The 24980-nt window shown below is 45.7% G+C and overlaps 1 protein-coding gene across 1 annotated transcript in view; it reads right to left on the minus strand.

Annotated features, from left to right (window-relative positions):
- LOC139390629 (PH and SEC7 domain-containing protein 2-like) overlaps nucleotides 1-14886 on the minus strand; it is a 61890-nt gene extending 47004 nt beyond the window's left edge. The window contains exons 1-2 of the mRNA XM_071137878.1: nucleotides 14749-14886; nucleotides 171-873 (exon numbers count right to left, since the gene is read on the minus strand). Of these exons, the coding sequence (XP_070993979.1) occupies nucleotides 171-790 (620 nt within the window). The 5' untranslated portion in view covers nucleotides 791-873; nucleotides 14749-14886. The remainder of the gene's footprint in view (nucleotides 1-170; nucleotides 874-14748) is intronic.
- Nucleotides 14887-24980: the final 10094 nt, after the last annotated feature.

Consider the following 24980-nt stretch of genomic DNA (forward strand, 5'->3'; position numbering starts at 1 on the left):
GGAAACATAGAGTATCATCGGAATAAAACGTTTAATTAAATAGCTACACACTCGCCCTCCACATTAACACACTCATCTCAGTCTGTTGAAGGATGTTCTATAAATGATCCGACCTATACAGTCACTCATGACCACACTAGTCAAGGACTGCTCATGTCTGTTGTACTGACCTGACTATGTCCAGAGACCGTGGTGGGTCTGGTAAGTCCTGGTCCTGGTCCTGGTCTTCTTCCTGATCCTCAGGTGGTGGTGGTGGAGGTAACTCCTCCTCACCCTCCTCCTCCTCTTCCTCCTCACAGCCGGGCTCGCAGGCTGGTTCTGACTCCTCTATGGCCTCTGTGTTCATGTTATCCCCCTCCTTCTCTACCTCCTCCTCCCTTTCTTCCCTCTCCTCCTCTCTCTCTAGCTCTCTGTCTGGCTGACCATCCCCTGCATCTATCCTCTCATCCCCCACTCCATCTTCTTCATCACTTGTCTCTGCCATACTCTCTCTCTCTTCATGCACCTCTCCTTCTCCCTGCATCACTTGTTCCACTCCCTCATCTACCTCATCACCCTCTCCCTTTCCACTTTCCTCACCTTCTCTTTCTCTGTGTACTTCCCTTTGTACCGTAACACTTTCCTCCCCTTCCATCTCATTGGTCCCCTCTATCCCCTCCACCTCCAGACGTTGCCCCTCCAGCCCTTGGTTTGTGGCTGGCTTCTCTGCAGGGTGGGCTGGCGTCTCCCTTTGGCTGTCTGGGGATGTAGGGGGTTCAGTCTGGGGGTGTCCCTGCCCCTCCTGGGTCATGGTGCCTAAGTGTGTCGTGGAGTCCTCTGGGGCTGGGTCGGAGACAGAGAGCTCTGGATCCAGGACTAGGGAGGACTGACCGTCTGGCGGAGAGAGAGAGAGAGAGAGAGAGAGAGAGAGAGAGAGAGAGAGAGAGAGAGAGAGAGAGAGAGAGAGAGAGAGAGAGAGAGAGAGAGAGAGAGAGAGAGAGAGGGAGAGAGAGAGAGAGAGAGAGAGAGAGAGAGAGAGAGAGAGAGAGAGAGAGAGGAGAGAGAAGGGAAGCACAGGTGAAAAAAGAGAAGAAAATAAAATAGAATAAAAAGGAGAGACAGTAGGGGGAGGGGAAGGGATGCTGTCTGATACAGTCATTTCATTATTATTATCCTTAATTGTAATACGGAGGTCACCTTGGAAAGGAACGCCCAGTATTTGTGCATGTGTGTGGGTGTTTGTATGTGTGTACGTGCTTGTCTCAATGTCTGTGTGTGTGTGTTTAGAATGATATCTCCTCTAAAGAACAGTTCAAAAGAAGGAGAAAACGAGGGGCACAAGAAGGAGAGCGAGGGAGAAAATGAGCAAAGGAAGATCCTTTTAAAGCCCCTTCAGATCCATGTCAAAAGGATCCATCTGACAGTCATCTTTTCTCCAGAGCAGCAGGCCTTTAATCCACACAGCAGCTCCTCTACTCCTCCTCACATATCACATCACACATCACATCACATCTCACATCACATCTCACATCACATCACATCTCACATCACATATCACATCACACATCACATCACATCTCACATCACACATCACATCACATCTCACATCACATCTCACATCACATATCACATCACACATCACATCACATATCACATCACGTATCACATCACGTATCACATCACATCTCACATCACATATCACATCACATATCACATCACACATCACATCACACACATATCACATCACACATCACACATCACATCACACATCACATCACATATCACATCACACATCACATCACATATCACATCACACATCACATCACATATCACATCACACATCACATCACACATCACATCAGACATCACATCACATCTCACATCACATATCACATCACATATCACATCACATCTCACATCACATCTCACATCACATCTCACATCACATATCACATCACATCTCACATCACATATCACATCACACATCACATCTCACATCACTCATTCACCGCTGCATTTCTTCTCTTTTCACAGCTGAATGGCTAACACAAAGCACTAAGGTTAAGTGCCCTGCTCTGGAGTCCATATGCTGAATGCCCACCTGGGATTTAAACCTGCAACCTTATGGACACCAGGCACCAGTTTCTATTGGAACCTCAGCTGGAGATGGGCAGTGAGTCTCACTCTTCATTGGTCTAGGTTGTGTTTCATTAAGCTGGTAGCAGCACCAGCATAAGATAATGTGGCTAATGTATTATCGGACTGTAATTTTATTATAGCAGTCAGTGTTCCTGTTATTGTTTGGCTGTAATGTAATTGGGTACTGTACAGAGAACAAGGCTTTTGGAACAAAGAACTCTTCCTGAAATTATAGTCGATTTTGGAGGAGCCGCCATTCCATCTTCCCATTTATTGTTTTCCCTACTTTTATGTAGCCACATTAATAAAGACAAGAGTCTCTGTGCACTGACCTCGCATTGTCTGCTGATTCATCAGCATTAATAGACCGGTGGATAACCTACGGCCTTACATTAGTAGGTGTAAGCAGATTTGAGGTACGTGTTGGAGTCGGTTATGATTTGCTTGCAACTATGTCTCCAACCTCCCAACCCTATAGACCAGGCTGAACCTCCCAACCCTACGGATCAGGTTGAACCTCCCAACCCTATAGACCAGGCTGAACCTTCCAACCCTATGGACCAGGTTGAACCTCCCAAACCTATAGACCAGGCTGAACCTCCCAACCCTATGGACCAGGTTGAACCATCCAACCCTATGGACCAGGTTGAACCTTCCAACCCTACGGACCAGGCTGAACCTCCCAACCCTACGGACCAGGCTGAACCTCCCAACCCTACGGACCAGGTTGAACCATCCAACCCTATGGACCAGGTTGAACCTTCCAACCCTACGGACCAGGCTGAACCTCCCAACCCTACGGACCAGGCTGAACCTCCCAACCCTACGGACCAGGTTGAACCTTCCAACCCTATGGACCAGGCTGAACCTCCCAACCCTATGGACCAGACTGAACCTCCCAACCCTATGGACCAGGCTGAACCTCCCAACCCTATGGACCAGACTGAACCTCCCAACCCTATGGACCAGACTGAACCTCCCAACCCTATGGACCAGGTTGAACCTCCCAACCCTATGGACCAGGTTGAACCTCCCAACCCTATGGACCAGGTTGAACCTCCCAACCCTATGGACCAGACTGAACCTCCCAACCCTATGGACCAGGTTGAACCTCCCAACCCTATGGACCAGGTTGAACCTCCCAACCCTATGGACCAGACTGAACCTCCCAACCCTATGGACCAGGTTGAACCTCCCAACCCTATGGACCAGGTTGAACCTCCCAACCCTATGGACCAGGCTGAACCTCCCAACCCTATGGACCAGGCTGAAGTAAAGATCAGACTAAAATGAATGACATAACCACATGAAGGAGATACAACAAGTGACATACTGAGTCAGACACATTTATATAGACAGTATTATCACACCCACATGCCTAGTCCCACATTACCACACTCCAACGCACACAACCAAAAAACCCAAACACAAGAATAGACAGCCAAATTCAATCAAACACTTATGTAATCAAACATCAAAACTATGGATGTTCTGCCTCTATTTCTCACATGCACACACACCTGCGCTTTCGGTTATGTTGTTGACAGTGTTGTTGGGTGTGACTCGCCTAAACAGGAGGACAGCTATGTAGAGCAGCAGTAAGAGCTCAACTGCTCAGGAGCTGGCAGATGTGTTCCCGTACCCAATGCCCATACCCCACCTCACTTTGTTATACACTATGTGTGTGTGTGTGTGTGTGTGTGTGTGTGTGTGTGTGTGTGTGTGTGTGTGTGTGTGTGTGTGTGTTTTGGTTTGATTGGCAGATGCTGTGATAGTATTAAAGGGGAATTGATAAGGCCTAAGAGCCCATTGTTCTGCTGACCAAACCAGAATTCACTTACTTGCTCCAAAGACGCACATGCACGCACACACACACACACACACACTTCATCTGCCAATCAAGTTGAAATACTACCGACAAGAACCATAGTGTCTCTCTAAGACCTCTTTCTCTCATTCTCTCATTCTCTCCGTCACACACACACACACACACACACACACACACACACACACACACACACACACACACACACACACACACACACACACACACACACACACACACACACACACACACACACACACACACACACACACACACACAGAGGTCTGTTTGGTTATTTATTGATCAAGATAAGGCTCCATTACTACTGAGAATTTCTACTAAGAACTACTACTGAGAACTACTACCGAGAGTTACTACCGAGAACAACTAATGATAACTACTACTGAGAACTACTACTGAGAATTACTACTGAGAACTACTACTGAGAACTACTACAGAGAACTACTACAGAGAACTACCACTGAGAACTACTACAGAGAACTACTACTGAGAACTACTACTGAGAACTACTACAGAGAATTACTACTAAGAATTACTACTGAGATCTACTACTGAGAACTACTACTGAGAATTACTACTAAGAATTACTACTGAGATCTACTACTGAGAACTACTACTGAGAACTACTACTGAGAACTACTACTGAGAATTACTACTGAGATCTACTACTGAGAACTACTACAGAGAACTACTACAGAGAACTACCACCGAGAACTACTACAGAGAACTACTACTGAGAACTACTACTACTGAGAATTACTACTAAGAATTACTACTGAGATCTACTACTGAGAACTACTACTGAGAATTACTACTAAGAATTACTACTGAGATCTACTACTGAGAACTACTACTGAGAACTACTACTGAGAACTACCACTGAGAATTACTACTGAGAATGACAAGTTATTCAACAGGCAGCATGTTGTATCTACAGGCAGCATGTTATATCTACAGGCAGCATGTTGGATCTATAAGCAGCATGTTATATCAACAGGCAGAACGTTGTATCTACAGGCAGCATGTTGTATCTACAGGCAGCATGTTATATCAACAGGCAGAACGTTGTATCTACAGGCAGCATGTTATATCAACAGGCAGAACATTGTATCTACAGGCAGCATGTTATATATACAGGCAGAACATTGCAACAACATGCAGCGTGTTGTATCTACAGCCAGCAATTTGTATCTACAGGCATCATGTTGTACCTACAGGCAGCATGTTGTATCTACAGGCAGCATGTTATATCAACAGGCAGAACGTTGTATCTACAGGCAGCATGTTATATATACAGGCAGAACATTGCAACAACATTCAGCGTGTTGTATCTACAGCCAGCAATTTGTATCTACAGGCAAAACATTGTATCAACAGGTATCATGTTGTATTTACAGGCAGCATGTTATATATACAGCCAGCATGTTATATCTACAGCCAGCAATTTGTATCTACAGGCAGAACATTGTATCTACAGGCAGCATGTTATATATACAGGCAGAACATTGCAACAACATGCAGCGTGTTGTATCTACAGCCAGCAATTTGTATCTACAGGCATCATGTTGTACCTACAGGCAGCATGTTGTATCTACAGGCAGCATGTTATATCAACAGGCAGAACGTTGTATCTACAGGCAGCATGTTGTATCTACAGGCAGCATTTTATATCTACAGGCAGCATGTTGTACCTACAGGCAGCATGATTTATCTACAGACAGCATGTTGTATCTACAGACAGCATGTTGTAGCAGCATGTTGTATCTACAGGAAGCATGTTATATCTACAGGTTGTAGGTTGTAGCAGAATGTTGTATCTACAGGCAGCATGATGTGTCAACAGGCAGCATGTTGTACTTACAGGTAGCATGTTGTATCTAAAGGCAGCATGATGTGTCAACAGGCAGCACGTTATACTTACAGGTAGCATGTTGTATCTACAGGCAGCATGTTGTATCTACAGGAAGCATGTTATATCTACAGGTTGAAGGTTGTAGCAGAATGTTGTATCTACAGGCAGCATGATGTGTCAACAGGCAGCACGTTATACTTACAGGTAGCATGTTGTATCTAACGGCAGTCTGTTTTATCTACAGGTAGAAGATTGTAGCAGCATGTTGTATCTATATGCAGCATGTTGTATCTACAGGCAGCAAGTTGTATCCACAGGCAGCATGTTATATCTACAGCCATCATGGTATATCTATAGGCAGCATCTAACACCTCCAGGCAGTATGTTGTATCTACAGGCAGCATGTTATATCTACAGTCAGCATGTTATATCTACAGGTAGAAGGTTGTAGCAGCATGTTGTATGTAAAGGCAGCATGTTTTGTCAACAGGCAGCACATTAAACCTACAGGTAGCATGTTATATCTACAGGTAGCACGTTTTATCTACAGGCAGCATGTTGCATCTAAAGGCAGCGTGTTCTATCTACAAGCAGCATGTTGAAGCAGCGTGTTGTATCTACAGGCAGTATTTTGTATCTACCGGCAGCATGTTGTATCTACAGGCAGCATGTTATACCAAAAGGCAGCATGTTTTATATTCAGGCAGCATGTTGTAACTACAGAAGGCATGTTGTATCTACAGGCAACATGTTATATATACAGACTGCATTTTATACCTACAGGCAGCATGTTGTATCTACAGGCAGCATTTTGCATCTACAGGCAACATGTTATATCTACAGGCAGCATGTTGTATCTACAGGCAGCATGTTGTATCTATATGCAGCATGTTGTATCTACAATCAGCATGTTGTATCTACAGGCAGCATGTAGGCCTTGTTCCTCAAGGCTCTGTTTTAGGACCACTATTGTTTTCACTATATATTTTACCTCTTGGGGATGTCATTCGAAAACATAATGTTAACTTTCACTGCTATGCGGATGACACACAGCTGTACATTTCAATTAAACATGGTGAAGCCCCAAAATTGCCCTTGCTAGAAGAATGTGTTTCAGACATAAGGAAGTGGATGGCTGCAAACTTTCTACTTTTAAACTCGGACATTACAGAGATGCTTGTTCTAGGTCCCAAGAAACAAAGAGATCTTCTGTTGAATCTGACAATTAATCTTAATGGTTGTACAGTCGTCTCAAATAAAACTGTGAAGGACCTCGGCGTTACTCTGGACCCTGATCTCTCTTTTGAAGAACATATCAAGACCATTTCAAGGACAGCTTTTTTCCATCTACGTAACATTGCAAAAATCAGAAACTTTCTGTCCAAAAATGATGCAGAAAAATTAATCCATGCTTTTGTCACTTCCAGGTTAGACTACTGCAATGCTCTACTTTCCGGCTACCCGGATAAAGCACTAAATAAACTTCAGTTAGTGCTAAATACGGCTGCTAGAATCCTGACTAGAACCAAAAAATTTGATCATATTACTCCAGTGCTAGCCTCTCTACACTGGCTTCCTGTCAAAGCAAGGGCTGATTTCAAGGTTTTACTGCTAACCTACAAAGCATTACATGGGCTTGCTCCTACCTATCTCTCTGATTTGGTCCTGCCGTACATACCTACACGTACGCTACGGTCACAAGACGCAGGCCTCCTAATTGTCCCTAGAATTTTTAAGCAAACAGCTGGAGGCAGGGCTTTCTCCTATAGAGCTCCATTTTTATGGAACGGTCTGCCTACCCATGTCAGAGACGCAAACTCGGTCTCAACCTTTAAGTCTCTACTGAAGACTCATCTCTTCAGTGGGTCATATGATTGAGTGTAGTCTGGCCCAGGAGTGGGAGGGTGAACGGAAAGGCTCTGGAGCAACGAACCGCCCTTGCTGTCTCTGCCTGGCCGGTTCCCCTCTTTCCACTGGGATTCTCTGCCTCTAACCCTATTACAGGGGCTGAGTCACTGGCTTTACTGGGGCTCTCTCATGCCGTCCCTGGAGGGGGTGCGTCACCTGAGTGGGTTGAGTCACTGATGTGGTCATCCTGTCTGGGTTGGCGCCCCCCCCCCCTTGGGTTGTGCCGTGGCGGAGGTCTTTGTGGGCTATACTCAGCCTTGTCTCAGGATGGTAAGTTGGTGGTTGAAGATATCCCTCTAGTGTTGTGGGGGCTGTGCTTTGGCAAAGTGGGTGGGGTTATATCCTTCCTGTTTGGCCCTGTCCGGGGGTGTCCTCGGATGGGGCCACAGTGTCTCCTGACCCCTCCTGTCTCAGCCTCCAGTATTTATGCTGCAGTAGTTTATGTGTCGGGGGGCTAGGGTCAGTTTGTTATATCTGGAGTACTTCTCCTGTCCTATTCTGTGTCCTGTGTGAATCTAAGTGTGCGTTCTCTAATTCTCTCCTTCTCTCTTTCTCTCTCTCGGAGGACCTGAGCCCTAGGACCATGCCCCAGGACTACCTGACATGATGACTCCTTGCTGTCCCCAGTCCACCTGGCTGTGCTGCTGCTCCAGTTTCAACTGACCTGAGCCATAGGACCATGCCCCAGGAATACCTGACATGATGACTCCTTGCTGTCCCCAGTCCACCTGACTGTGCTGCTGCTCCAGTTTCAACTATTCTGCCTTATTATAATTCGACCATGCTGGTCATTTATGAACATTTGAACATCTTGACCATGTTTTGTTATAATCTCCACCCGGCACAGCCAGAAGAGGACTGGCCACCCCACATAGCCTGGTTCCTCTCTAGGTTTCTTCCTAGGTTTTGGCCTTTCTAGGGAGTTTTTCCTAGCCACCGTGCTTCTACACCTGCATTGCTTGCTGTTTGGGGTTTTAGGCTGGGTTTCTGTACAGCACTTTGAGATATCAGCTGATGTACGAAGGGCTATATAAATAAATTTGATTTGATTTTGATTTGATGTTGTATCTACAGGCAGCATGTTGGATCTACAGGCGGAATGTTGTAGAAGCATGTTCTATCTACAGGCAGCATGTTGTATCTACAGGTAGCATGTTGTACCAACAGGCAGAATGTTAAATCTACAGGCAGCATGTTAGAAAAAAAGCAGGATGTTATATCTACAAGTAGAATGTAGAAGCAGCATGTTGTATCTTCAGGCAGTATGTTGTATCAACAGGCAGCATGTTGAATTTACAGGAAGCATGTTGTATCTACGGGCAGCATGTTGTATATACAGGCAGCATGTTGTATCTACAGGCAGAATGTTGAAGCAGCCTATTTTATCTACAGGCAGCATGTTAGTTCTACAGGTAGAAGGTTGTATTAGCATGTTGTATCATCATGCAGCATGTTGTATCTGCAGGAAGCATGTTGTATCTGCAGCCAGCATGTTATTTATACAGCAAGCAGCATTTTGTAGCAACATCTTATATCTGCAGGCAGCATGTTGTATCTACAGGCAGCATGTTGTATCCACAGGCAGCATGTTATTTGTACAGCAGCATGTTTAATCTACAAGCAGAATGTTGTAGCAGTATGTTGTATCTGCAATCAGCATGTTTTATCTACAGCAGCATGTTTTATCTTCAGGCAGCATGTTGTATCTTCAGGCAGTATGTTGTATCTACAGGCAGAATGTTGAAGCAGCCTATTTTATCTACAGGCAGCATTTTATATCTACAGGCAGCATGCTATATCTACAGGGATCATGTTGTATCTACAGACAGCATTTAACACCTCCAGGCAGCATGTTGTATATACAGTCAGCATGTTGTAACTAAAGGCAGAATATTGTAGCAGCATTTTTATCTACAGGCAGCATGTTAGATCTACAGGTAGAAGGTTGTATTAGCATGTTGTATCATCAGGCAGCATGTTGTATCTGCAGGAAGCATGTTGTATCTGCAGCCAGCATGTTATTTATACAGCACTATGTTATATCTACAAGCAGCATTTTGTAGCAACATCTTATATCTGCAGGCAGCATGTCATACCTACAGGCAACATGTTGTATCTACAGGCAGCATGTTGTATCTGCAGGCAGCATGTTGTATCCACAGGCAGCATGTTATTTGTACAGCAGCATGTTTAATCTACAAGCAGAATGTTGTAGCGGTATGTTGTATCTGCAAGCAGCATGTTTTATCTACAGCAGCATGTTTTATCTTCAGGCAGCATGTTGTATCTACAGGCAGCATGTTGTAGCTACAGGAAGCATGCTGTATCTACAGGCAGCATGTTATATCCAGAGGCAGCATGTTATATCTACAGGCAGGAATTTGTACCTACAGGCAGCATGTTGTATCTACAGACAGTATGTTGTATCTAAAGGCAGCATGTTGTATCTACAGGCAGCATGGTGTATCTATAGGCAGCATGTTATATCTACAGGCAGCGTGTTGTATATAAAAGCAGCAAGTTGTGTATACAGGCAGAATGTTGTGGAAGCATGTTGTTTCTACAAGCAGCATGTTGCATCTACAGGCAGCAATCTAAATCTACAGGCAGAACATTGTGTCTACAGTTAGCATGTTGTATCTACAGACAGTATGTTGTATCTACAGGCAGCATGTTGTATCTACAGGCAGCATTTTGAATCTACAGGCAGCATGTTATATCTACAGGCAGCGTGTTATATCTACAGGAAGCATGTTGTATCTACAAGCAGCATGTTGCATCTACAGGCAGCAATCTATATCTACAGGCAGAATATTGTATCTACAAGCAACATGTTGTATCTACAGACAGTATGTTGTACCTACAGGCAGCATGGTGTATCTACAGGCAGCATGTTATATCTACTGGCAGTGTGTTATATCTACATACAGCATGTTGTATCTACAGGCAGCATGTTGAATCTACAGGCAGCATGTTATATATACAGGCAGCATGTTATATCTACAGGCAGCATGTTGAATCTACAGGCAGCATGTTATATATGCAGGCAGCATGTTGAATCTACAGGCAGCATGTTATATATACAGGCAGCATGTTGAATCTACAGGCAGCATGTTATATATACAGGCAGCATGTTGAATCTACAGGCAGCATGTTATATATACAGGCAGCATGTTGAATCTACAGGCAGCATGTTATATATACAGCCAGCATGTTGAATCTACAGGCAGCATGTTATATATACAGGCAGCATGTTATATATACAGGCAGCATGTTATATATACAGGCAGCATGTTAGATATACAGGCAGCATGTTATATCTACAGGCAGCATGTTATATATACAGGCAGCATGTTGAATCTACAGGCAGCATGTTATATATGCAGGCAGAATGTTTATCTCCAGACAGCATGTTGTATCTACAGGCAGAACAGGCAGAACGTTGTATGCACGCACTAGAGACATTATATCCAGACATACAGTAGCCACACAAACACACAAGCTCACACACAGACACACACGCATGCACACACGCACACACACAAAAACACACACTTCAGTAGACTGGCTACAGTTGCTGGCTCGGTGACTGAGTCTTTCTCCAGCGCATGTCATTGTTCCTTAAGGCAAATGAATACAAACCGCCCTACTAGCCACTCCAGCCCAGTGAACCATGAAAATCGGCATCTCACCCTGATATGTCACTTCTATTGCATCAAGATCAGACTTCGTGTTGCATTGTGTCATTATCGCTCTTTACAATGACTTCATCTAATTCATGCCATGGCATCAATCTTATTGTAAGCCCGATTTTATTTTTTTATTGGCTGCTAATTGACTTTTTCCCTAGAAAATAAATGGAAAAGGGTGGATGAGATTGGCGAGAGGGAGAGTGAGAGAGGGGAGAGAGTGGGAGAGACAGAGGAGAGCGAGTGGGAGAGAGAGTTGGAAAGCATTTTAGGCAGCGTCTTGTGTCTGGGGACTTGCTGGTGCAAGGGTGTCTGCACTGGTGTAGCACACACTCCTGCATCTCCCGCAAGGCAGGGGGGCCCGCAAGCTTTTGGGGGCCCCCAACCCCACCCCAGAGGTCGGCCTCCCAGATATAATATGATCAGCTCATGAGCTATGAAATTTTTAGAATTACAGGATTTTTGTCCTTTTTTTTCTTATTTTTTTTCCTTTTTTTTTCTCTCAGCCTCATGGCAAAATGTGTCGCAGCGAGAGGCGCAGCGGTCTAAGGCACTGCATTTCAGTGCTTGAGGCGTCACTACACGCCTCAAGCACGCCTCAAGCGTCTGTAGTCTTTTTGTTCTTAACTGACTTGCCTAGTTAAATAAAGGTTAAATAAAATGTAAAACATTTGTAGAATAGCAGAAAATTTGCTCAGAGATTTTTGAAAGAAAACTTTTGTAGTTACATTTATTTTATTATATTTATTTTATTTCAGCTTAAAATTTACATTCAGGGCCTTCCGAGTGGCGCAGCGGTCTAATGCTTCGCAGTGCATGAGGCGTCACTACAGACCCGGGTTCGATCCCAGGCTGTGTCACAGTCGGTCGTGACCAAGAGACCCATGAGGCGGCGAAAAATTGGGCCAACGTTGTCTGGGTTAGGGGAGGGTTTGGCTGGCATTTCCTTGTCCCATCGTGCTCTAGCGATTCCTTGTGGCGGGCTGGGCACCTGCAAGCTGACTTAGGTCGCCAGTTAGACAGCGTTTCCTCTGACACATTGTTGCAGCTGGCTTCCGGGTTAAGTGAGCAGTGTGTCAGGAAGTAGTGTGGCTTGGCAGGGTCGTGTTTCGGAGGTGCCATGTCTCTTGACCTTTGCCTCTCCCAAGTCCGTAGGGCAGTTGCAGCGATGGAACTAGACTGAAACTGCCAATTGGAAAAATGGGTCAAATAAATTTAGATTTAGGGGAATTTTATAAAGGAAAATATTTGTTTTGGGAATTTTCGAAATGCTTTCAATATTATTAATTTCCATGTCGACTCTATGTCCTTGTCCAGAGCAAAGGATCCCAATTTAAAACGTTTCAAAAAAAGTGTTTAAACTTCTAACAAGGGACAATAATGGATACTAACTGAACAATTATCTTATGTAGTTCCTTGCAATAGCCCTCTGTGACTTTAAAGAATATTTATCTCAAAACTGTGATTCCTAAAAGATAGGAATTTTGGTTCAAATATGTTACATTCAATTAGGTTTTAGAGTCGTAAAGCAACTGAGGAAAAACAGAATTGCTACTGTGTATACCACTTGAAAGAAGAAAAATTCAATTTTTGTCAACTCTTTAAAAATCAACTCCGCCAGAGTGCTGAAAATTCTGATAGAATGGTTCTGTTTTTATTGGGGACTTTCAAATGAATCATTTTCCATATTTTACAAATATTTGATTTGAAATTTTAGTTTTAGAGAAGCAAAAATACGTCTGTTTTGAGTGTCTGTTGTCAACTCTGTCAGCAGCTTGTCAACTCTGTCAGCATCTTGTCAACTCCATCAATATTATTTGGTCAATATTCAGAAAAAGTCTTTTAATCCCTATTCTACAACATATGCTTACACAATTGAAGTATTTGCTGTACTATACCTAAGGGATAATGTTTGCTTTTTAAATGTTATTTTATTGTCTAAATCTATAAAAACATTCCAAAATGCCAACGGAATGTTTGGAGATTTGCATGACATATTTAAATAATGTAATATTAGAATTAAACTCTCAAGGCCTTTAAACACTTGTTGGACAATCATTGTACAAATTAAATGCTTTTTTATGATTTTATGGTGTCTGAGGAGTTGATAGCTGATACTTTGGTCTATCAAACTATATATTTCAAATGTTGTTAATATTAAGACAATTATTTGTGGGAATTTGTTTTTATTGTCCAATCTTTCAAGAATCCCTGAGCTCTAAAACAGCTAACTTTTCTCTCAGCTTCATGGCAAAATGTGTAAAATAGCATGAGAATAGCTATAATAGTCCTACTGCACATTTTTCTCTCTTCCACATGGATATTTATTTTTTGCCCACCACCTCACCCACCCCCTCACCCACCCGTCTAACAGCGCTACGCCACTGGGTGTCTGGATGTCTGACGCCTCGATTGAAGGGCTGAATTAATTTGCGAGAAGAGAAGCACTTACAGACGGTTAACATTTGGGCTGTGAATCAAAACGTTATTTAGCCGTGTATTTAAATGAGCTCAGGTTTTCAGGACAGGAGACTTGACGTCCCAAGAAGCATTATTACAATGGGTTTAGACTTGAAGGATAAATACTATAATTAAGATAATAGCGACTCGTGGCTCAGGGGTGAGAGGACTGTTATCAGACACCTGTTCCGAACAACCCATCTTTAGTAGGAGTGTGGGACCCATAGCACTGGGCAATCCTGTAGCCTACATCTATTTTACTCACAAAATGTGTACCCTGGAATAGCTACAAAAGACAGAAACACAAGACAGACTGCTCTGCACACACTCTCACTCTCATTCACACACATAGAGCCCGCGCGCAGCCTAGATGCAGACATTTTCTCCCAACCTCCTCGAGCAGTAACCATGACAACAGGATGGTTGGGAGACACTGCTCGCGTTAAATGAGACCGGTGCTTTTCTCTTCCTCTCCAAAATAGACCTTGGTCGCTTTTCAAGATCGACTCACTTTTCTCCCTCTGCTCAGTTGAGGGTAGAAACCCCCGAAACAAAACCCCGTGGCCCACACACTGCATATTAACTCAATAGACAGAGAGTCCGAGACCCCCACCGGTAGACTAAAACGACAGGAAGAAACATGCATCCCCTTCCACTTTCCTCTATGCATGTTTGTCCTGGTACAAGGATAGGGATTTTGAAAAGAAAGCCTTTCAATTATCCCATTTAATCGGATTCCAGATTATTAATCGGATGGCTATATAGTCTTTGGTTCTTTATGGAATTAAATCATTTGTGAACGCAAAATCTATCTACAGCCTAGCTATAATAACATTAAATTCACAACAATATCAGGCATCCACTATTGCACTCACCAACAAAATGCGTTGAATCAAAGGTAGCCTGAAAAGCCAGTTCTGCACTGCAGTTTCAGGTTGAATTCTCTCTCGGTCCATCCATCCACGCGGGAGAACATAGACCGTGGGTCTGTTTGGTCCTCGTCGTGCCGCGTCCTTCCCGACTGGTACCGTCTAATCTGCCCAGCAAGCGACTCCTCACCGCTCGGACTCTGGCGGTACAGTAGGCTAGTCTCGCCTCCACTCACTGGCTCAGGCATGGGGGAGGTCCAGCCGGTGGGAAATGGGTAGACCGATTGCGCGTGGATGGGGGCGTCTGTGTAAACGAGCGGATGTGCAGTCGCGTCCCTCTCCTCCCCTGCTGCACGCGAGGAGCATCGATCTCCAGTCTCCAATCAGTGTTCTGAGGCGCGCGGGCAGTGTGGGACTGTCTGTGTCTCGGGCCTGTGTTATGATTCCATTTACCACTAACTCAGGATGGAGAGGAGGTTTGGCTTACTTATAGCCACATAAATACATACTATTTTTACTAATTTGGCTATAGTTTACATGGCGCAAAGGGCCTTTATCCATGTGTCTTTGTCCCACTGTCTTTATTCCACTGTCTATATTCCAGTGCCTTTATTCCAGTGTCAGCATATCAACATAGATGACACATGCACTGTTAGGTTATGTAAAACAGGATACATGGATATTTTATATGGTTTCTGTAAAATATATATTTTGCAGGCAGTTGTTGTGTTACTAAAGGAAGCAGGCTTGACATGTCCCTTACAGAAATAAATTAATAGGATATATCTTTGAGTATAACAACAAGATATTTCTCTATCAAATACCATGTTACAGGAAGTATATTTTATCTCAAAAGTACTACCAGTATCCCCCATTGACCTAACTGTAGCATAGATTGACGGGACTGCTTGTTCTCAGATGGATGTGTTAGGTAATACCTGTGACAGACAGGAGGGTTCAAAGTTCATGGGAAGGAACGCTTTGGTAACAGTTTCACTGAGGAAAGTTTAGGTGCTTTTAGTTATGCTTTAGGTAGCTCTGGTACTTACATAATCTCTGCACCCTGAACCAAATTAGCCAAGGTTGAGGTGAAAAGAGCGTTGTTTTCATTTTCCTGCCAGGGAATAAACTTGTAGGAGAAGAACAACACAGGCAATGTATAGTCCTGTGTGGTTCAGTTAGTAAGATTGTGGCACTAGCAACACCAAGGTTGTTGGTTCAATTCCCTTATGGATTACATATAAAAAATGTATGTACTCACTGCACTGTAAGTCACTTGGGAGGAAAGCTTCTTCTAAGTGGCCTAATATTATTATTTAGCACAAATTCTGTAAAATGAAAGCATTGTCAATCTATATTATACTAGATAGGATGAATGATTTGGCTTGGATTACTTCAGTGGCTGACAACAAGAGGTTGAGTATTGATGGAGCCTGTGCTAATAATGCCCTTGACATAGGAGTAGAGGACATCCCACCCCTCCATCCATGCCATCCCTCTCTCTCTCTCTCTCTCGCTCTCTCTCGCTCTCCTTACCTTCCTTCCAAACACCTGCATCAGTGACGCCAAGTCAAAAAGCAGAACGAGGCTTCGTTCAGGGACGCAAAGTTGTCTGACATTCAAAGTTGTGACGTTCACCTGAACAATTAGCATTGTCCTTGCAACACCCTTTAAACAGTGTCTCACTTTAGTTCTATGGGTGCTTCTCAAGGGCATGTTCAAGAGCAGCAGACATTACTGTACTTTGCAGCATTCTACAACCATACATTTGATTCTGCTCAAGTCTGTTTCCTTTTGTAAACGGTTCCAACCTGTGTGTTCATCCTGGATGTACAACGTATCAGTGATGCTGCCAACCTATACAGAACAACCTCACACCCATTAGACACCTCGGCCAAGGAGGAACACAGCAATCAATAACACATGAAAGAGAGACTGGGGGAGGTGGAGAGGTGCATCAGAGAGAAAGACAGACTGGGGGAGGTGGAGAGGTGCATCAGAGAGAAAGACAGACTGGGGGAGGTGGAGAGGTGCATCAGAGAGAAAGACAGACTGGGGGAGGTGGAGAGGTGCATCAGAGAGAAAGACAGAAGACAAAGAGATAGAAAGAGGTAAAGAAAGTAGAGGGGTAGAGACAGTCCAGAATTAGAGAGGCATTCCAGATAGGGAAGGAGAGAGTGTGAGGGTGAGTGAGAGACAGAGAGAGAGTGTGAGGGAGAGTGAGAGACAGAGAGAGAGCATGAGGGAGAGTGAGAGTGAGAGACAGAGAGAGAATGAGAGACAGAGGGAGAGTGAAAGACAGAGAGAGAGTGAGAGTGAAAGAGAGAGAGAGCGTGAGGGAGAGTGAGAGTGAGAGTGAGAGAGAGTGAGAGACAGAGGGAGAGTGAAAGACAGAGGGAGAGTGAAAGACAGAGGGAGAGTGAAAGAGAGAGAGAGCGTGAGGGAAAGTGAGAGACAGAGAGAGCGGAAGGGGGAGGGGGAGAGAGAGGATATGACAAAGAGGGTCCACAGAGTACAGATGACCATGACAAGGCTACCTGCAGTATAATGGGGGAAACCCCCCTTCACAGAACCACTGCGGCCCCAAATGGCACCCTATTCCCTACATAGTACACTACTTCTGAGGACCCATAGGGCTTTGGTCAAAAGAAGTGCACTTTGTAGAGAATAGGATGCCAATTGGGAAGTACCAACTGTCAATCCTGATTACTTATCCATTAGTGGACCATCTGCCCCTCCCCCTTAAAACCAACCCCCCCTGTCCACCCCACCCCCATGCCTGAATCCCAGGGGATGGCGTGATGGAGTGATAAAGGAGAGGAGAAGAGAAGAGAGGTGTGTCCCCAAATGACAGCTGCAGAATTCTGATGGACTAGCCCTGTTGAGAACAGTGGAATTCCCAGATGTGAGAATGGGAGGGGGTGAGGAGGATGGAGGCTGGGGAGTGAAGAGGATGGAGGGAGGAGCGTAAGGCGAGGTAATGGCTAGTGTTTTCGTTGGTGAGAGGGTGGAGGGAGGGGGGTAAGGAGAGGTAACGGCTAGTGTTTTGGTTGTTGGGAGGGTGGAGGGAGGGGGTAAGAAGAGGTAATGGCTTGTGTTTTGGTTGGTGAGAAAGTGGAGGGATGTGGTAAGGAAAGGTAATGGTAGTGTTTTGGTTGGTGAGAGGTAGAGGGAGGTGAGTAAGGTGGAGGGAGGGGGTAAGGAGAGGTAATGGTAGTGTTTTGGTTGGTAAGGAGTTGGAGGGAGGTGAGTAAAGAGATGTAATGGTAGTATTTTGGTTGGTGAGAGGGTGGAGGGAGGGGGTAAGGAGTGGTAATGGTAGTGTTTTGATTGGTGAGAGGGTGGAGGGAGGTAAGTAAGGAGAGGTAATGGTAGTGTTTTGGTTGGTAAGGAGGTGGAGGGAGGTGAGTAAAGAGAGGTAATGGTAGTGTTTTGGTTGGTGAGGAGGTGGAGGGAGGTGAGTAAGGAGAGGTAATGGTAGTGTTTTGGTTGGTGATGGTAGTAATGGTAGTAATGGTAGTGTTTTGGTTGGTGAGAAGGTGGAGGGAGGTGAGTAAGGAGAGGTAATGGTAGTGTTTTGGTTGGTGAGAAGGTGGAGGGAGGGGGTAAGGAGAGGTAATGGTAGTGTTTTGGTTGGTGAGGAGGTGTAGGGAGGGTGAATAAGAAGAGGTAATGGTAGTGTTTTGGTTGGTGAGAAGGTGGAGGGATGTGGCAAGGAGAGGTAATGGTAGTGTTTTGGTTGGTGAGAAGGTGGAGGAAGGTGAGTAAAGAGAGGTAATGGTAGTGTTTTGGTTGGTGTGAAGGTGGAGGAAGGTGAGTAAAGAGAGGTAATGGTAGTGTTTTGGTTGGTAAGGAGGTGGAGGGAGGGGGTAAGGAGAGGTAATGGTAGTGTTTTGGTTGGTAAGGAGTTGGAGGGAGGTGAGTAAAGAGATGTAATGGTAGTATTTTGGTTGGTGAGAGGGTGGAGGGAGGGGGTAAGGAGTGGTAATGGTAGTGTTTTGATTGGTGAGAGGGTGGAGGGAGGTGAGTAAGGAGAGGTAATGGTAGTGTTTTGGTTGGTGAGAGGGTGGAGGAAGGGGGTAAAGAGAGGTAATGGTAGTGTTTTGGTTGGTGAGAGGGTGGAGGGAGGTGAGTAAGGAAAGAAAATGGTAGTGTTTTGGTTGGTGAGAGGTGGAGGTAGGTGGGTAAGGAGAGGTAATGGTAGTGTTTTGGTTGGTGAGAGGGAGGAGGGAGGTGAGTAAGGAGAGGTAATGGTAGTGTTTTGGTTGGTGAGAAGGTGGAGGGAGGTGAGTAAGGAGAGGTAATGGTAGTGTTTTGGTTGGTGAGAAGGTGGAGGGAGGGGGTAAGGAGAGGTAATGGTAGTGTTTTGGTTGGTGAGAAGGTGGAGGGAGGGGGTAAGGAGAGGTAATGGTAGTGTTTTGGTTGGTGAGGAGGTGTAGGGAGGGTGAATAAGAAGAGGTAATGGTAGTGTTTTGGTTGGTGAGAAGGTGGAGGGATGTGGCAAGGAGAGGTAATGGTAGTGTTTTGGTTGGTGAGAAGGTGGAGGTAGGTGAGTAAAGAGAGGTAATGGTAGTGTTTTGGTTGGTGTGAAGGTGGAGGAAGGTGAGTAAAGAGAGGTAATGGTAGTGTTTTGGTTGGTAAGGAGGTGGAGGGAGGGGGTAAGGAGAGGTAATGGTAGTGTTTTGGTTGGTAAGGAGTTGGAGGGAGGTGAGTAAAGAGATGTAATGGTAGTATTTTGGTTGGTGAGAGGGTGGAGGGAGGGGGTAAGGAGTGGTAATGGTAGTGTTTTGATTGGTGAGAGGGTGGAGGGAGGTGAGTAAGGAGAGGTAATGGTAGTGTTTTGGTTGGTGAGAGGGTGGAGGAAGGGGGTAAAGAGAGGTAATGGTAGTGTTTTGGTTGGTGAGAGGGTGGAGGGAGGTGAGTAAGGAAAGAAAATGGTAGTGTTTTGGTTGGTGAGAGGTGGAGGTAGGTGGGTAAGGAGAGGTAATGGTAGTGTTTTGGTTGGTGAGAGGGAGGAGGGAGGTGAGTAAGGAGAGGTAATGGTAGTGTTTTGGTTGGTGAGAAGGTGGAGGGAGGTGAGTAAGGAGAGGTAATGGTAGTGTTTTGGTTGGTGAGAAGGTGGAGGGAGGGGGTAAGGAGAGGTAATGGTAGTGTTTTGGTTGGTGAGGAGGTGAAGGGAGAGTGAATAAGAAGAGGTAATGGTAGTGTTTTGGTTGGTGAGAGGTGGAGGGAGGTGAGTAAGGAGAGGTAATGATAGTGTTTTGGTTGGTGAGAAGGTGGAGGGATGTGGCAAGGAGAGGTAATGGTAGTGTTTTGGTTGGTGAGAAGGTGGAGGAAGGTGAGTAAAGAAAGGTAATGGTAGTGTTTTGGTTGGTGTGAAGGTGGAGGAAGGTGAGTAAAGAGAGGTAATGGTAGTGTTTTGGTTGGTAAGGAGGTGGAGGGAGGGGGTAAGGAGAGGTAATGGTAGTGTTTTGGTTGGTAAGGAGTTGGAGGGAGGTGAGTAAAGAGATGTAATGGTAGTATTTTGGTTGGTGAGATGGTGGAGGGAGGGGGTAAGGAGTGGTAATGGTAGTGTTTTGATTGGTGAGAGGGTGGAGGGAGGTGAGTAAGGAGAGGTAATGGTAGTGTTTTGGTTGGTGAGAGGGTGGAGGGAGGGGGTAAAGAGAGGTAATGGTAGTGTTTTGGTTGGTGAGAGGGTGGAGGGAGGTGAGTAAGGAGAGATAATGGTAGTGTTTTGGTTGGTGAGAGGTGGAGGTAGGTGGGTAAGGAGAGGTAATGGTAGTGTTTTGGTTGGTGAGAGGGAGGAGGGAGGTGAGTAAGGAGAGGTAATGGTAGTGTTTTGTTTGGTAAGAAGGTGGAGGGAGGGGGTAAGGAGAGGTAATGGTAGTGTTTTGATTGGTGAGGAGGTGGAGGGTGGTGAGTAAGGAGAGGTAATGGTTAGTGTTTTGGTTGGTGAGAAGGTGGAGGGAGGTGAGTAAAGAGAGTTAATGGTAGTGTTTTGGTTGGTGAGGAGGTGGAGGGAGGTGAGTAAGGAGAGGTAATGGTAGTGTTTTGGTTGATGAGAGGTGGAGGGAGGTGAGTAAGGAGAGGTAATGGTAGTATTTTGGTTGGTGAGAGGGTGGAGGGAGGGGGTAAGGAGTGGTAATGGTAGTGTTTTGGTTGGTGAGAGGGTGGAGGGAGGTGAGTAAGGAGAGGCAATGGTAGTGCTTTGGTTGGTGAGAGGGTGGAGGGAGGGGATAAGGAGAGGTAATGGTAGTGTTTTGGTTGGTGAGAGGGTGGAGGTAGGTGGGTAAGGAGAGGTAATGGTAGTGTTTTGGTTGGTGAAAGGGTGGAGGGAAGTGAGTAAGGAGAGGTAATGGTAGTGTTTTGGTTGGTGAGAAGGTGGAGGGAGGGGGTAAGGAGAGGTAATGGTAGTGTTTTGGTTGGTGAGAGGGTGGAGGGAGGTGAATAAGGAGAGGTAATGGTAGTATTTTGGTTGGTGAGGAGGTGGAAGGAGGTGAGGAGGTGAATAAAGAGAGGTAATGGTAGTGTTTTGGTTGGTAAGGAGGTGGAGGGAGGTGAGTAAAGAGAGGTAATGGTAGTGTTTTGGTTGGTAAGTAGGTGGGGGGAGGTGAGGAGGTGAGTAAAGAGAGGTAATGGTAGTGTTTTGGTTGGTAAGGAGGTGGAGGGAGGTGAGTAAAGAGAGGTAATGGTAGTGTTTTGGTTGGTGAGGAGGTGGAGGGAGGTGAGTAAGGAGAGGTAATGGTAGTGTTTTGGTTGGTGAGAGGTGGAGGGAGGTGAGTAAGGAGATGTAATGGTAGTGTTTTGGTTGGTGTGAAGGTGGAGGGAGGTGAGTAAGGAGAGGTAATGGTAGTGTTTTGATTGGTGAGGAGGTGGGGGGAGGTGAGGAGGTGAGTAAAGAGAGGTAATGGTAGTGTTTTGGTTGGTGAGGAGGTGGAGGGAGGTGAGTAAGGAGAGGTAATGGTAGTGTTTTGGTTGGTGAGAGGTGGAGGGAGGTGAGTAAGGAGATGTAATGGTAGTGTTTTGGTTGGTGAGAGGTGGAGGTAGGTGGGTAAGGAGAGGTAATGGTAGTGTTTTGGTTGGTGAGAGGGAGGAGGGAGGTGAGTAAGGAGAGGTAATGGTAGTGTTTTGTTTGGTAAGAAGGTGGAGGGAGGTGAGTAAAGAGAGGTAATGGTAGTGTTTTGGTTGGTGAGGAGGTGGAGGGAGGTGAGTAAGGAGAGGTAATGGTAGTGTTTTGGTTGGTGAGAAGGTGGAGGGAGGTGAGTAAAGAGAGATAATGGTAGTGTTTTGGTTGGTGAGGAGGTGGAGGGAGGTGAGTAAGGAGAGGTAATGGTAGTGTTTTGGTTGATGAGAGGTGGAGGGAGGTGAGTAAGGAGAGGTAATGGTAGTATTTTGGTTGGTGAGAGGGTGGAGGGAGGGGGTAAGGAGTGGTAATGGTAGTGTTTTGGTTGGTGAGAGGGTGGAGGGAGGTGAGTAAGGAGAGGCAATGGTAGTGTTTTGGTTGGTGAGAAGTTGGAGGGAGGGGTTAAGGAGAGGTAATGGTAGTGTTTTGGTTGGTGAGAGGTGGAGGGAGGTGAGTAAAGAGAGGTAATGGTAGTGTTTTGGTTGATGAGAAGGTGGAGGGAGGGGGTAAGGAGAGGTAATGGTAGTGTTTTGGTTGGTGAAAGGGTGGAGGGAGGTGAGTAAGGAGAGGTAATGGTAGTATTTTGGTTGGTGAGGAGGTGGAAGGAGGTGAGGAGGTGAATAAAGAGAGGTAATGGTAGTGTTTTGGTTGGTAAGGAGGTGGAGGGAGGTGAGTAAAGAGAGGTAATGGTAGTGTTTTGGTTGGTAAGGAGGTGGGGGGAGGTGAGGAGGTGAGTAAAGAGAGGTAATGGTAGTGTTTTGGTTGGTAAGGAGGTGGAGGGAGGTGAGTAAAGAGAGGTAATGGTAGTGTTTTGGTTGGTGAGGAGGTGGAGGGAGGTGAGTAAGGAGAGGTTATGGTAGTGTTTTGGTTGGTGAGAGGTGGAGGGAGGTGAGTAAGGAGATGTAATGGTAGTGTTTTGGTTGGTGTGAAGGTGGAGGGAGGTGAGTAAGGAGAGGTAATGGTAGTGTTTTGATTGGTGAGGAGGTGGGGGGAGGTGAGGAGGTGAGTAAAGAGAGGTAATGGTAGTGTTTTGGTTGGTGAGGAGGTGGAGGGAGGTGAGTAAGGAGAGGTAATGGTAGTGTTTTGGTTGGTGAGAGGTGGAGGGAGGTGAGTAAGGAGATGTAATGGTATTGTTTTGGTTGGTGTGAAGGTGGAGGGAGGTGAGTAAGGAGAGGTAATGGTAGTGTTTTGATTGGTGAGAAGGTGGAGGGAGGTGAGTAAGGAGAGGTAATGGTAGTGTTTTGGTTGGTGAGGAGGTGGCGGGATGTGGTAAGGAGACGTAATGGTAGTGTTTTGGTTGGTGAGAAGGTGGAGGGAGGTGAGTGAGGAGAGGTAATGGTAGTGTTTTGGTTATTTAGAAGGTGGAGGGAGGGTGAGTAAGGAGAAGTAATGGTAGCGTTTTGGTTGTTGAGAATTGGGGGGGGGGGGGGGTGAGTAAGGAGAGATAATGGTAGTGTTTTGGTTGGTGAGGCGGTGGAGGTAGGTGAGTAAGGAGAGGTAATGGTAGTGTTTTGGTTGGTGAGAAGTTGGAGGGAGGGGTTAAGGAGAGGTAATGGTAGTGTTTTGGTTGGTGAGAGGTGGAGGGAGGTGAGTAAAGAGAGGTAATGGTAGTGTTTTGGTTGGTAAGGAGGTGGGGGGAGGTGAGGAGGTTAGTAAAGAGAGGTAATGGTAGTGTTTTGGTTGGTATGGAGGTGGAGGGAGGTGAGTAAAGAGAGGTAATGGTAGTGTTTTGGTTGGTGAGGAGGTGGAGGGAGGTGAGTAAGGAGAAGTAATGGTAGCGTTTTGGTTGTTGAGAATTGGGGGGGGGGTGAGTAAGGAGAGGTAATGGTAGTGTTTTGGTTGGTGAGGAGTTGGAGGAAGGTGAGTAAAGAGAGGTAATGGTAGTGTTTTGGTTGGTGAGGAGGTGGAGGGAGGTGAGTAAGGGGAGGTAATGGTAGTGTTTTGGTTGGTGAGGAGGTGGAGGGAGGTGAGTAAGGAGAGGTAATGGTAGTGTTTTGGTTGATGAGAGGTGGAGGGAGGTGAGTAAGGAGAGGTAATGGTAGTATTTTGGTTGGTGAGAGGGTGGAGGGAGGGGGTAAGGAGTGGTAATGGTAGTGTTTTGGTTGGTGAGAGGGTGGAGGGAGGTGAGTAAGGAGAGCCAATGGTAGTGTTTTGGTTGGTGAGAGGGTGGAGGGAGGGGATAAGGAGAGGTAATGGTAGTGTTTTGGTTGGTGAGAGGGTGGGGGGAGGTGAGTAAGGAGAGATAATGGTAGTGTTTTTGTTGGTGAGAGGTGGAGGTAGGTGGGTAAGGAGAGGTAATGGTAGTGTTTTGGTTGGTGAAAGGGTGGAGGGAGGTGAGTAAGGAGAGGTAATGGTAGTGTTTTGATTGGTGAGGAGGTGGGGGGAGGTGAGGAGGTGAGTAAAGAGAGGTAATGGTAGTGTTTTGGTTGGTGAGGAGGTGGAGGGAGGTGAGTAAGGAGAGGTAATGGTAGTGTTTTGGTTGGTGAGAGGTGGAGGGAGGTGAGTAAGGAGATGTAATGGTATTGTTTTGGTTGGTGTGAAGGTGGAGGGAGGTGAGTAAGGAGAGGTAATGGTAGTGTTTTGATTGGTGAGAAGGTGGAGGGAGGTGAGTAAGGAGAGGTAATGGTAGTGTTTTGGTTGGTGAGGAGGTGGAGGGATGTGGTAAGGAGAGGTAATGGTAGTGTTTTGGTTGGTGAGAAGGTGGAGGGAGGTGAGTGAGGAGAGGTAATGGTAGTGTTTTGGTTATTGAGAAGGTGGAGGGAGGGTGAGTAAGGAGAAGTAATGGTAGCGTTTTGGTTGTTGAGAATTGGGGGGGGGGTGAGTAAGGAGAGATAATGGTAGTGTTTTGGTTGGTGAGGAGGTGGAGGTAGGTGAGTAAGGAGAGGTAATGGTAGTGTTTTGGTTGGTGAGAAGTTGGAGGGAGGGGTTAAGGAGAGGTAATGGTAGTGTTTTGGTTGGTGAGAGGTGGAGGGAGGTGAGTAAAGAGAGGTAATGGTAGTGTTTTGGTTGGTAAGGAGGTGGGGGGAGGTGAGGAGGTTAGTAAAGAGAGGTAATGGTAGTGTTTTGGTTGGTATGGAGGTGGAGGGAGGTGAGTAAAGAGAGGTAATGGTAGTGT

This window comes from Oncorhynchus clarkii, chromosome 31 (assembly GCF_045791955.1).
Source record: "Oncorhynchus clarkii lewisi isolate Uvic-CL-2024 chromosome 31, UVic_Ocla_1.0, whole genome shotgun sequence".
Taxonomy (NCBI): domain Eukaryota; kingdom Metazoa; phylum Chordata; class Actinopteri; order Salmoniformes; family Salmonidae; genus Oncorhynchus; species Oncorhynchus clarkii.